Source organism: Podarcis cretensis (assembly GCF_951804945.1).
Source record: "Podarcis cretensis genome assembly, chromosome: 5".
Classification (NCBI taxonomy): domain Eukaryota; kingdom Metazoa; phylum Chordata; class Lepidosauria; order Squamata; family Lacertidae; genus Podarcis; species Podarcis cretensis.
In genome coordinates this window covers 5,930,080-5,944,371 of record NC_137174.1, presented here as the reverse complement: position 1 = coordinate 5,944,371, position 14,292 = coordinate 5,930,080, and the positions used below count along the sequence as shown (strand labels likewise).

Here is a 14,292-nt window from a genome sequence, read left to right as displayed (position 1 = left end):
CACTCCTGACATATGGTTGTCAAGCCTCTGCTTAAAGACCTCCAAAGAAGGAGACTCCACCACACTCCTCGCTAGACTGCTCTCTACCCTCCCTTCCATCCTCAGGCAGTTTCCATCGACATGGCCCCTCATCTACCCATAGTGCCTCACCTTGTTTTTCTCACATGAAGGCAGATCAATAATAATAAGAATAATTATTTATTTATTTATTTATTTATTTATTTATACCCCACCCATCTGGCTGGGTTTCCCCAGCCACTCTGGGTAGCTTCCAACAAAATACTAAAATACAAATATTAAAAGATCAAATGGAAGGACAGGCATAGTTACATTCAGCACAAGTGCTTCAAGTTGATGACCAACCATTTTGCAGAGATGAGCAGTGCAGGTCTAAGACTGGGGCAAGGGAACTTAGTCCCTTGTTCTGAGGTTCAAACTAGATGTGATGGTGGCAGCCATGTTTGTTCATGCTTCTGCCCTTGAGTATAAAGTGGGAATGGATACCAAATGTTGCTCCAGGCTTCTCCTTGCCCACTGCCCCACATGCTGGCAAACTGGGATAAATGTGCCTGAAGAGGAGGATTCAGCTCTCCTCACCTGTGCATGTTGGCTATTTGCAGTTTAGTAGCGCTGCAGAGAGCTTGCTGGGGAGACCATGCATTAAAAAGGGACTCAAAAATAACTTAAACAAGGTTTTAATAACAAAAATAAAAACTCCTTATACACTAAATACATCAACAACAAACCAGACCCAACCACCAACCCATCCCCCAGGGTAATGGGAGAGATAGGTGCTGCTCCTTATATACTATACAGTGGTACCTCGCAAGACGAATGCCTCGCAAGATGAAAAACGCGCAAGACGAAAGAGTTTTCCGTTTTTTGAGTCGTTCCGCAAGACAAATTTCCCTAACGGCTTGCTTCGCAAGACGAAACGTCTTGTGAGTTTGTTTCCTTTTTCTTAAAGCCGCTAAGCCGTTAATAGCCGCTAAGCCACTAAGCCACTAAGCCGCTAAGCCGTTAATAGCCGCTAAGCCGCTAAGCCACTAATAGCCGTGCTTCGCAAGAAGAAAAAACCGCAAGACGAAGAGACACGTGGAATGGATTAATTTCATCTTGCGAGGCACCACTGTACCCAATTGCTGACACAGCTTGATCAACACAACTCAGCAGCACCTGCTATGTTTCACAGCTGTAAGACCGGGTCTCGTTATTTGCCCTGGCCCTTAAAGACATACACAACTTGTGAAATAATAATGAACCTTCACATTTTAAAGTGACCATTCAAAAGTGCATCCCATTTGATGTTAAATCTAGTTTCCTTTGGTTTGATTTATCCATGGTCCAAGCACACGCGGATGCCACCAGTATGTCTAGTTAGGTCCTCCGTGTAAAGTGTATTCAAGGCTAGGTTAAGATCCTAGTCCTTGGGACATTTAATCTGGCATTGTAAACAGTCATACTTGAGAGGAGAACATAAACCAAAATATTCAGGTTCAGGTCAGAATGAACCTGACTTGTTTCAATAGATTCTTCGGTATGTGCTACTTTTTGCTCCTTAAACAGTGATACGATTCTTATCAGTGGAAGTTCACAATGACCTGATGACATTTGTGGATCTCTGGGATATGCCTGAAAACCTTGTGCTGTTCAAATCAGTGTCTCATACGGCCAATTCTGCTTCCCCTCTCTCTTGTTTTTACTATATTTATATGTACATGCTCCCCACCCTCTAAACACACATTTCTGAATTATTTATTGCATATAGATTGGCATGAGAAATGACTGAGCAGAGACTGAAATGGGAACTTCTGAGTTAGCCTATGGCAAGTTGAATTTTGAAAGCAGCCATTGACTTTATAATAGAAGCAGAACAAGTATTTCGAAGAAAGAAAAATCACGTTCAGTGTAGATGTCGATTAGCTGTTTCACGTTGTGCCTGTGTGTTATAAATGTTATGCATTGTCCTGTGTGTCTGTACAGAATCAGAATTGGGAGAATTAAAGGGTGGCTTGCCCCCTTACGCTTTTCCATACAGAGATTATCCTTCAAGATTGTACAGAGGTTTGAATCCCCCAACCTTCAGAAGGATCTAGAAAATGTGTTCCTCTTTGGAATTTCTAACGTACCATTTACAGGACCAGCCTGTCCAGGAGGTGAGGCTGTTGCCTCAGGGTGGCAGATCCAGACTGTGTGTGTCCTCATGCATGTGCCCTGCCCACTGCCTGGCAGACAGCAGCGGATGAGTGGGTGCAGAAAGGAGAAAGGGAAGGAGCAGCTTTCAGGGTTTGAGCCACTTTCAAGATTTTAGCCTTCTCTAGAGAACACAAAGGGACGCAGGTGGCACAAGGGACACGGGTGGCGCTGTGGGTTAAACCACAGAGCCTAGGACATGCCAATCAGAAGGTTGGCGGTTCGAATCCCTGTGACAGGGTGAGCTCCCGTTGTTCGGTTCCTGCTCCTGCCAACCTAGTAGTTCGAAAACACGTCAAAGTGCAAGTAGATAAATAGGTACCACTCTGGTGGGAAGGTCAACGGCGTTTCCGTGCGCTGCCCTGGTTTGCCAGAAGCGGCTTAGTCCTGCTGGCCACATGACCCAGAAGCTGTACGCTGACTCCCTCGGCCGATAAAGTGAGATGAGCGCCACAACCCCAGAGTCGGTCACAACTGGACCTTTACCTTTACCTTTAGAGAACACAAGGGAACCTCCAACTTCATCTTCACATCCAAGTTTCCTGCATTGGGATAGAAAAGCTGAAGGGTTGTTTTTTGTAAGGCTTTCACGAATCTAAGCACAACCAGGACTAGACTGGCTTAGCTTCAGGAAAGGGGTGGCCTCAGGTGCATTCAGGCGATATGGCTTCATGTGCCTTGAAGAGACACTTCTCTCTCTCTCTCTTGTAAAGTACCATGTGCATAGCTGGTATAGTTGAAGTGACAGCAATCGGTGATGATGATATTATATAATAATATAGTAAATATAATAATAATATAGCTCTCCTGCAATGAGCACAACCAAGTCCATTGTGAAATTAAACATCATACTTAACTTCCTTAAGATTTTTTCTTGTTGTTGTTGTTGTTGTTTAGTCGTGTCTGACTCTTCGTGGCCCCATGGACCAGAGCACGCCAGGCACTCCTGTCTTCCACTGCCTCCCTCATGCTGGTAGCTTTGAGAACACTGTCCGACCATCTTGTCCTCTGTCGTCCCCTTCTCCTTGTGCCCTCCATCTTTCCCAACATCAGGGTCTTTTCCAGGGAGTCTTCTCTTCTCATGAGGTGGCCAAAGTACTGGAGCCTCAGCTTCACGATCTGTCCTTCCAGTGAGCACTCAGGGCTGATTTCCTTAAGAATGGATAGGTGTGATCTTCTTGCAGTCCATGGGACTCTCAAGAGTCTCCTCCAGCACCAGAATTCAAAAGCATCAATTCTTCGGCGATCGGCCTTCTTTATGGTCCAGCTCTCACTTCCTTTGTTGGCAAGGTGATGTCTCTACTTTTTAATATGCTGTCTAGGTTTGTCATTGCTTTTCTCCCAAGAAGCAGGTGTCTTTTTATTTTGCGGTTGCTGTCACCATCTGCAGTGATCATGGACCCCAAGAAAGTAAAATCTCTCACTGCCTCCGTTTCTTCCCCTTCTATTTGCCAGGAGGTGATGGGACCAGTGGCCATGACCTTCGTTTTTTGATGTTGAGCTTCAAACCATATTTTGAACTCTCCTCTTTCAGCCTCATTAAATGGTTTTTTAATTCCTCCTCACTTTCTGTCATCAGTGTTGTGTCATCTGCATATCTGAGGTTGTTGATATTTATTCCGGCAATCTTAATTCTGGCTTGGGATTAATCCTGTCCAGGCTTTCACATGATGAATTCTGCATATAAGTTAAATAAGCAGGGAGACAATATACAGCCTTGTCATACTCCTTTCTTAAAGAAAACCTATTATGGTCATCTTACCAACATGCCCTGCTTCTATAGCAAGCTCAGTACCAGTTATTGCAGACTAGAGCATACAGCATTTGTAGAGTCTTTAACCATTCATCATAAAGGTAAAGGTAAAGGTACCCCTGCCCGTACGGGCCAGTCTTGACAGACTCTGGGGTTGTGCGCCCATCTCACTTAAGAGGCCAGGGGCCAGCGCTGTCCGGAGACACTTCCGGGTCACGTGGCCAGCGTGACATCGCTGCTCTGGCGAGCCAGAGCCGCACACGGAAACGCCGTTTACCTTCCCGCTGGTAAGCGGTCCCTATTTATCTACTTGCACCCGGAGGTGCTTTCGAACTGCTAGGTTGGCAGGCGCTGGGACCGAGCAGCGGGAGCGCACCCCGCCGCAGGGATTCGAACCGCCGATCTTTCGATCGGCAAGTCCTAGGCGCTGAGGCTTTAACCCACAGCGCCACCTGCATCCCAACCATTCATCATAGTAAGAGGCAAAAGCTTCCAGCAGCCACTGTGAGATGACTGAGGTCAACTGCCAGTAAAACAAAAGCCTGGGAATTGAAGGAGGAAATATTTGAGTGAGAAAGTATCTAAAGCAATTTAGTAAAATCCCCGTTGTGATTGCGTAATGGTATTTCTTGACTGATCCTTTATCTAATAGTAGAAGAAACATAACAATGAGGAAAAGTGCCAGAAGCAAAGCAGGGAGGATGGGGAAATGAGTGCAACTGGCACAGCCTGCATGTTTAGGTCACAAGCAAGTTTTAACTTATGCACCTAATATCTGCTGCTGTTTTTCTTGATCAACTACAGTAATATGTTTGGACCAAATCCAATTCTCATTTAAGACAAGAAAGAATTTAATTATGTTAATAAGTAGTGGGATTTGTGTACAGCTTACATTTTTGTCAAACTAGATCACCGGAGAACAAAAACAGAAAGTTATCAGCAGAAAGCGATTTCATTCAAAGCAGACAAATCCTGAAACTCTTTAAATCACTCGTCTTGTAAATATTGAGTTGCATCAATCTTTCTTGCAGCCATTTTTGTTCCATTTCAGTAGATCTGACAATATCTGAAGCAGCAATTGGGATGGGGAGGAGAAGGGGGCTGGTATTCAGCTAGGTTTTACTCAGAGTAGACCTTTTTACATCAATGGACATAACTTCATCATGTTCAATGAGTCTACGCTGAGTAAAACTTAGCTGAATACCACCTTGAGCAGGCTTCCTCAAACTCAGGCCTCCAGATGTTTTTGTCCTACAACTACCATCATCCCTAGCTGGCAGGACCAGTGGTCAGGGATGATGGGAACTGTAGTCTCTCAAATCATCTGAAGGGCTGAGGTTGAGGAAGCCTGACCTTGAGTATTCAACCTTCCCTCCATCACATACCATTTCCTCTATGAAAAATACTAAACTGTGGGATGGGGTTTTAATCCTTATCACCCTCCTCCCCCTCCCCTGGGGAGGAAATGTTTGTTTGCAGAAAATTTTAAGAGATGATTTTATTACCCTGTCTAGTTTGGTCCAAAGTCTCTAATTTTAATGCTCAGCTTATGAGTCTCCATTTTTAATTCTTTAGCCTCCTTTTCAGCGGTTTCTTTTCTCAACATGTCAAAAGAATGCTACATGGAGGGAAATGATATTCAAACTGTTCTTCCAGAAACGACCCTTGTCTAATTACAGCAAATGCTGGAGTACAGTTACAGTCACTAGGAGAAATAATTGGGGAAAGCATGGAGGAAGTCCGTGAATGATTTTGTGAACAGGTGGGCAATGTTTGTACAAGTCATGTTCACAGCATGCCTCCATCCTTAAAACGAGATCCTAGAAGATCAACATTAAGTCCCATGATTCTTTAAAGGCATTCATAATTTGGGGCTCTTGCCTGGTTTGGTTCTGTTATAAACTTAGCATTGTTTAAAAAGGCCATCTTTGTTTGTCCCCAAACTTGTCTTATCGTTAGCATTTGAGTTTTCCCTTGGTATTGCTTGTGTCCTCGTGGTGCTAAAAAAAAGATTAGATAATACAGTCCATTGAAACTAATTAATTTATGGAAGTGGACTGAACTTGATTGAATTTGCATCGATTGAAACTGTGGCATTGATGTGCTCTTCAGTTGCCTTTCATGGGTATTCTAGCAGGCATTGATTGAAGAGCTATTTTTTTAAAAAAATGTAAAAGCTGAAAGATGACCAACCCCCCGTGGTGAGAAATAGAAGATCTCCTGGATCAGGCCATCTAGAGCCCATCTAGACCAGCATCTCCTTCTCACAGGCGCCAAACAGATGCCTGTGAGATAGCAGCAGAGCTGTCCCACTGCGGAATCCCTGCGACTGCCCCCAGAGGTGGGTTTAGGGTACTGCTTGCAGTGCGGCCACCCTGGGCACACAGCCGAGGGCGCCTTCTCAAAACCCAGTAAGCGCTTGTACAGCTTCAGGAAGGAGGCGTAAAGGCTCTGACAGGGTCCGAGAGTTCTTTGGCCTCCTTCCCAAAGCCAGACAAGTGCTTACCGGGCTTTGGAAAGGAGGTAAGGAGCCTCTAGGAGAGCCTTGCCTCTCCTTCTCAAAGTCTGACTTAAGCCAGCGCCGCAAGGGTCGGGCATCAAATGTTGGCCTTGCACAGGGTGGATTATTGCCAAGGTCTGTCTTTGCTGCCTCCAACAGCAGGGGTAGAGTGTTGGGCTGGGGGTAAAGGTACAGGTAAAGGGATCCCTGACCATTAGGTCCAGTCGTGACCGACTCTGGGGTTGTGGCGCTCATCTCGCTTTATTGGCCGAGGGAGCTGGTGTACAGCTTCCGGGTCATGTGGCCAGCATGACTAAGCCGCTTCTGGTGAACCAGAGCAGTGCATGGAAACGCTGTTTACCTTCCCACTGGAGCTGTACCTGTTTATCTACTTGCACTTTGATGTGCTTTCGAACTGCTAGGTTGGCAGGAGCAGGGACCGAGCAACGGGAGCTCACCCCGTCATTGCGGGGATTCAAACCGCCGACCTTCTGATTGGCAAGTCCTAGGCTCTGTGGTTTAACTCACAGAGCCACCCGTGTCCCTCAGGCTGAGGGTATCTGAGCTGAAATCCACAAACTCTTCTCATGCATTACTTGTGTGAATGGACAACGCAGGTGACATGCACACTATGCATTTAAAGCACATGACTTTCCCCAAAGCATCCTGGGAACTGTACTTTGTTATGGCTGCTGGGGACCAATCTCTTAAGCTCTTTGGGGACCAAAGCACAGTTCTGGATTATTTGGAGGAAATCGAGTGTTTTAAGTGGTAGTGGGAGTACTGTAGTTAATTTCTGTCTGCTTTCCTATTGAGAAACCCCACGTGGTTTGCAAAATAACAAGAGAGGCTCTTTTAGAGTAGCACGACCAGTTCGGCTGCAGTGGGCACTGATGCCTCAGGGGTTGCTGCAACAATGATGTAGAATGGAGCGAGTAGCGTCAAGTTTGCCACAGATTATAAGACAACGTAGTAGAAAATGCAAGATGTAAATAAAATAATGAACTAAAAGCTAAAGCAGTATCGAGCATCACCGTTCCATAGTAACATCAATATTCTGACAAAGTCTGCTAAAATAAAGATTGTTTAGATTAGAGATAAGGTCTTTGTTCATCAAATTAATCGAAAGTTTCTTGTCTTTCATCCTGCAGAAATGTATGAATCCAACAATATAATCACTTTCCATGGACTGATCAATAGTTCCAGTTACCACACATTCCTTTTGGATGAGGAGCGAAGTAGACTCTTCGTTGGAGCAAAGGATCACATATTTTCTTTCAACCTAGTCAACATCAAGGAATATCAAAAGGTACTTTTCAAGTTAGGTTTGATCTAGCTATATTACAGCCTTTCCCAACCTGGTGCCCTCCAGATGTTGTGGAACATGACTATTTGCTGGCTGGGGTTGAGCTGTATTCTAAAACATCTGGAGGGGCAGATTTCTTCTGCATACAACCTATAAATTAAGAATGGATGGAAGTGCCTCCGAGTCCTCAGAGTGCATTTCCCTCAATGGTGAGTAACTACAGTCAGCTCCCACACACCAGCAACTAGGAAAAAGATTTCCATATCTGTGAATACAGTTTTTGGACATTCATGAAGCCTAGAATTAAACACTGATTTTTGAAGTAAGTGATTCTTGCCTTGGACGCCCAACTCCCGTGTACAACCGCTGGCATGATACACAGGGCAAAGGAAATGTGTGATGGCAACATTGTTCTTTGTATATAGTAGAGCATAAAAAGTTAAAAAAAAATATTAACCCTTTGATCTTTTCTGACCTCCCTATGTACCTGTGTGGATAAGCCATATGCCAGCCTAGTCTCCTTCCACCTCTCCCCAGATCACCCTACCTGGATCCTAAATATGAATTTGTGCAAATATATCTCACAGCAGAATGAGAAATTGCTTACATGTTCCTGCTTTTTTTGAGGGGGGGTCTCATCTGTATAGCTTCCTCACTGTTATTCTTCATCTTCATGCTTGGCCAGAAGGAACTGAAGTGATAGAGCAGGTATACATCGGGAGCTTTCCTGCTCAATAGTAGACACAGGTGTGTCTTCTCTTTAGTTAAATAATTTTAAAATTTCCAAAGATGTCTGGTCATCTTGTGAACCACTTGTATGACTATCAGGTATCAGTCACAGCTAAACAATCTATTTTACCATCTTTATTGTAGGCATAGGCAAACTCTGGTGGTCAGGGATAATGGGAATTGTAGTCCCAAACATCTGGAGGGCTGGAGTTTGCCTATGCCTGCCTCATTGGCTTAGCCCTCGTTTGTAGCATCTGCTAAACATAATATGAATGACAAGGGCTGATTCTCAGGCTAGTGGATCATTCTTGTGGCTTTAATAGTTGCACAAGTTGCTAATCATGTTCACAGAATCTTAGAGCTGGAAGGTACCCCTAGGGAATCTCAGCTAAAGCATCCGTGACACATGGGTATCCAGCATGCATTAGTCAGCATATCAGTTCCATTCCTCGAGATTTTGTGTGTGGCAAGGAAGCCGTTTTCAATTGTTGTGGCCCTCATTTGGAACCTCCAGAATGCAAAAATATTGTCAGTAGCCCCACAGCACAATATGTACACGTTTATTTGGAAGTAAATCCCACTGGGTGAGTACAATGGGGCTTTCACTGTAGTATGCTTAAGAATGTGGCCCTATAGTGCAATCCTATATGCATGTCTATTCAGAAGCCTTAATATTAGGATTAGCTCAAGACAACTGCAACCTCTTGGCTTAAGACAGCTAATTTTTGAGCACCCTCTTCTAAATATTCCTTATTACACAAGACCAGGGTGATGAAAAGAGCAGATTACGTAAAGGGATCATGAGCCCTCATTCCATTTCTCCCTTCCTTGACACCAGGCATTTCCATGTAATATGTTCCTTCTGTTAATAAACCATAATCGATGGGGCACTAATAGACACATGATGGATGGGTAGAGAGCTCTTTTCTTATGATGGAAGACCTGGCTTTTACTTGAAGTTGCAGATTTAAATTGGAAGCTGATGCACGTTTCAGCAGTACACTTTGGTGCATATGTGACCCCCCCCCCTTTAACATAAAAAAGACATCCATCATTTAATATATTTTAATGAGCCCTTCAGCCTATGCTAAAATGCAGCTTAAATACAGCAATTGTATGTCATTTCCGTCAAGAACTGAAATGTGTGTGTTTGTGTGTGAGAGAGTTACAGAATCTATAAATGAACCTTATTACAATAGAAGCATAGTTTCAATGTTGGGGTGTTATTTCTGACTTGGTATGACCTTTGGCCTGTTTGCTTTCTTGAATGATGGCAATAAATACATCAGTCTTTTACTCTGAAGTAACTCAGGGTATTCATCTGTATTCTCTGAGGATCAAGATGAAGGCAAAGCTGGGAAACCATAGAGGAAACTGGTTATTTATTTGGATGTTCTGTGGAATTCACAGTGCAATGCAGAAAACATCTGGAATGATTAAAAAGAGAGATCATGCTGCTATGGGAGGGGAGGAACCCTGTTCTTCTAAGTTGTGAGAACCGGTGGTAAATTCACACATGAGCTGTGAGCCACATCTCATCGCATACAACTTGTAGTTCTTGATCATGATTAGACAAATTCACAGAGCGTATGTTTACTGATGGACATAGATAGAATACCAGATGTTGGGGACAAAGGACCTTCATCTTTGATTAGGGCTTTCTGTTTGCATCTAGTTGGCAACTGGTGGAAAGAGGCTTCTGTGGAGGTTGGGTCTGATTCTGTAGGCATCGTTCAAATCAAAGCTCCATCTAGTTCAGAATGTCTTCTACTGCCAAACCAACTTTTGTCCCTGTTTGGCACAGTTGGGCACACCCGAGACATGTTCTTTCCGGGAAGATTGTTGCTTTTGTTGCTTTCCCTTTAGTGCAAAGGGAAAGGAGACCACAAAATTGCGGTGCATGTTTTTTTAGTACCAGAGTGGGACTTGGGCAGCATCAGAAAGCCTATTCTAGGGTTTTGTTTCTAGGTTATTTATTAAGGAAACTATTAAGGGACGCGGGTGGCGCTGTGGGTTAAACCACAGAGCCTAGAAGAAGAAGAAGAAGAAGAAGAAGAAGAAGAAGAGTTTGGATTTGATATCCCGCCTTTCACTCCCTTTAAGGAGTCTCAAAGCGGCTAACATTCTCCTTTCCCTTCCTCCCCCACAACAAACACTCTGTGAGGTGAGTGGGGCTGAGAGATTTCAAAGAAGAGTGACTGGCCCAAGGTCACCCAGCAGCTGCATGTGGAGGAGCAGAGACGTGAACCCAGTTCCCCAGATTGCGAGACTACCGCTCTTAACCACTACACCACACTGGCTCACCTAAGGCTTGCTGATCAAAAGGTCGGCGGTTCGAATCCCCATGATGGAGTGAGCTTCCGTTGCTCGGTCCCTGCTCCTGCCAACCTAGCAGTTCGAAAGCACATCAAGTGCAAGTAGATAAATAGGTACCGCTCTGGCGGGAAGGTAAACGGCGTTTCCATGTGCTGCTCTGGTTCGCCAGAAGCGGCTTAGTCATGCTGGCCACATGACCCGGAAGCTGTACGCCGGCTCCCTCAGCCAATAAAGCGAGATGAGCGCCGCAACCCCAGAGTCGGCCACGACTGGACCTAATGGTCAGGGGTCTCTTTACCTTTACCTTTTAAGGAAACAACAATAATCTTGCCAGTTTCACTCTCCACCCCTGCTGAGTCATTTGTGAATCTCACAGTGAAACTGCTGAGGCATCAAAGACCCTCGGAATGAAATGGGATGGGCTTGCAGCTCCTCTGTCCCATCCTCCCAGAAACCTTGTGGAAATAATGGCTGTGCATCTCTCATGCAACAGATGGGATGGTACAAGGATGCGTTAAGTTTGTAAAAGCTAGAAGGCATTGGAAGGGAGGAAGCCATGTGTTAACTTCCTCATGCTGGAATTGTTGTTCTGCAGGGAGAGGGCTCTCTCTCTCCTTCCCCAGCTAGTGCTGCTCTTTTGATACCATGCATCAAACCAGAAGTTGGTCCTTTGACACACAGCCCTAAACTTTCCATTCCACTTGGTGCTTCATGCAAAGTCAAGATACCTCATGCATTGCAAAATACCTCAGTCTGTGTTTGCTGATGGTGCACAAATCCTGGTCAGTATTTTTTTGAGGGTTTTTGTTGTTGTTGTTTTTTAATGATATTTTATTAAGATTTTTTAACAGAGAAAACAAAAAAGTTACTATACAATAAAAAATGAAAAACAATAAAAACACAAGCGAATACAAAAACTACAAAAACCAGTATCCGACACAAAACAAAGAAAATAAAAAAATAAAAATCCCTCTTTTTAATTTCTCACTGTTCGTTAACTTATTTTCCTGACTTCCTCACACCTCCCTTTTTTGTATTCCATTTAGAAATTGGTTCAGCAAATTCATACCCTCTTAATTTACCCTTAATTATTTATCCTCATATATTATAGCTTCAAATTTTCATCTCATATCAATCCATTCTTGCATGTTCTTATTTTGCCTTATTACTAGAACCCCTTCATTTCATTTCAGTGTCATCAACATTCATAAATTTTACAATGTTTCTGTAAGTAGATTTTAAATTTCTTCCAATCTTCTTCCACCAACTCTTCTCCCTGGTCTCAGATTCTGCCAGTCATTTCCGCCATTTCGATATAGTCCATTTTTTGAGGGTTTTTGACAGTGCAGGTGCCACAGGAATTATGTACATCAAATGCATGTGCAACTGTTCATCAAGAACTTCCTATGGCTGGACAGGTTTTTTAAAAAACAACAACAACAACAACAACAACAACAACAACCCAACAATACACAATAACCTGCTTAGTACTTTATGTGCCTGTGAGGTGATGATTGGAAGCCTGGAGAAAGGGGAAGGTCTGTGCATGAACAAAACAGGCACTTTCAGGCATACACCACACACCGGGGTGCATGGGATACCATAGATGTAAATGTGGAAATGGGCAAATGGTGTGATATCCAGAATTCTGATAAAAGTGGAATGAGAAGGAAAAGAAATCAGCAGAATATTTTAATGAGTAACAGCTATCTACATGCCTATGCTCTGTGAATTTGTGTAATCCTTTTAAAGCCATCTAAGCCACATTTTGTGGCAGTGTGAGATGCCCGTTCTTTCCTTCTTGAAACACGCATCCAGCCAATGTGGATAATGATACAGACCTGTATCCCAATATGCTGCATGTGTGTAAGGCTCCTTGTGCAGGTGGATCCCTTAGCTGGATCAGAAGACTTTATATTTTCCAACTCAGAGTTCATTCATTCTGCTTCTCTCACCCACCTTCTTATTCACCAGTCTCAGCACTTCTTTAGCCAGGAATCAAAGCACAAGCTTTCGAGAGAGTCTCTTCTCATGGAATTTTCAACCTCATTTCATAGGTTTACAAGAGGCTATTGTTCGTATTCAAGCATTTTATCAGACATATTCAAGCTCATAAAAAATCCAGACTGAAGCTCTGAACTTTGTATATTTCCCATCCTAATTTTGCCTTAATCTGCCATATTTTTCTAAATAAACCTTCTCCTGCTTTGTCAGGAAACTGTTTTAAAACGAAGGTTACGATCCAGTCATGTTCCCATTCATATTGCATTATCTGAGGCTCCCAACTGAACCTTAGCCCGGCATTATTGGAAGATCATGTTTTATTCTATAGGCAATTCCTAAAAGCTTTTTGAAATACATGAATAATTCACTATGAGGGTCTTTGGGCTTTTGCTGTAGAAGACGAAATGGATGTTCCAGAAGAACTAATAATGAACGCAATCTGAGGTTGAGATTGTGAATCTCAGTAGAATTATTGGCACCAAAGCCATGGGTCAGGATGAGCCTCAGAATGGCCTTAGTGCATCTGCTCCCTCTTGATGAACATCCAGTTTCCAGAGGCGACCGATCGTATGCCTCTGGGAGTCTGCAAGCAGGGTCTGGGGGTAATGGCTGACTCTTATTTGTTCCAGTAGCTGAGATCCCTTCTGAACATGGAAAAGCCATTAAACAACCAGGGACAGGCCCACCCAGGGACAGAATTCAGGGCCTCACAGCCTTCCTAGTTGTTTTAAATGTTGGGCCACCCTACCTAATTACTATTGTCTTGTATTTAAGCTTTGTTAGGTTAACAGAAAACAAAAGAAATATTTAGAAACATAACTTTCAGTTTGTTATATGTCTATAGTATGGTGAGCTGCCTATATAAAATCTCTAATACACACAGCATTAATTCATCAGGCTTCAGAACTCCTCCGTTTTTTTGTTGACTGTTCTGGTTCCCCTTTTTAGCCTCAGAGGTTAATGGTGAATGATGGATGGCAAAGAGCCACAATTCAGCATAATGTTGGGGTGCCTCAGCTACCTGCCCCTTGAGGTAGAGTTCTACCTTGGGGTGACCACGAGACATGGGATGACAAGCTGGCCTGGGGTTTGCTGCTTCTGACATAGTGCTCCGGTTTCTGATTTGAAATCTGGTTTGAACTATATTTACATGACTCCAGGGCCTTTGCTTTAGATGAAAGCCAGCAGAAGAAAAAGAGAAATGACAACATGTGCAGTGATATTTTCTGCTGTACAACAGCAATAGCAATCTGATACGGAGAAATACTGATATTGATAATGCATAAGAAAAGTGTGAGGGAGAGAGAGAGAGATCGTAGGTGACCGGCATTTGGGGGACATTATGCACAATTCTCAATTGCTGGAGCATGAAATGACCTAAAGTGATTTTTATGTTACATCTTTAGATTGTTTGGCCTGTATCTCATACCCGGAGGGACGAATGCCAGTGGGCCGGAAAAGATATTCTGGTAAGTACAAATCTGCCTCGCT

The 14,292-nt window shown here is 43.6% G+C and overlaps 1 protein-coding gene across 1 annotated transcript in view; it reads left to right on the top strand.

Annotated features, from left to right (window-relative positions):
• Positions 1 to 14,292, top strand: part of SEMA3A (semaphorin 3A) — a 190,841-nt gene that overhangs the window by 57,666 nt on the left and 118,883 nt on the right. The window contains exons 2-3 of the mRNA XM_079975176.1: positions 7,598 to 7,755; positions 14,208 to 14,270. Of these exons, the coding sequence (XP_079831302.1) occupies positions 7,598 to 7,755; positions 14,208 to 14,270 (221 nt within the window). The remainder of the gene's footprint in view (positions 1 to 7,597; positions 7,756 to 14,207; positions 14,271 to 14,292) is intronic.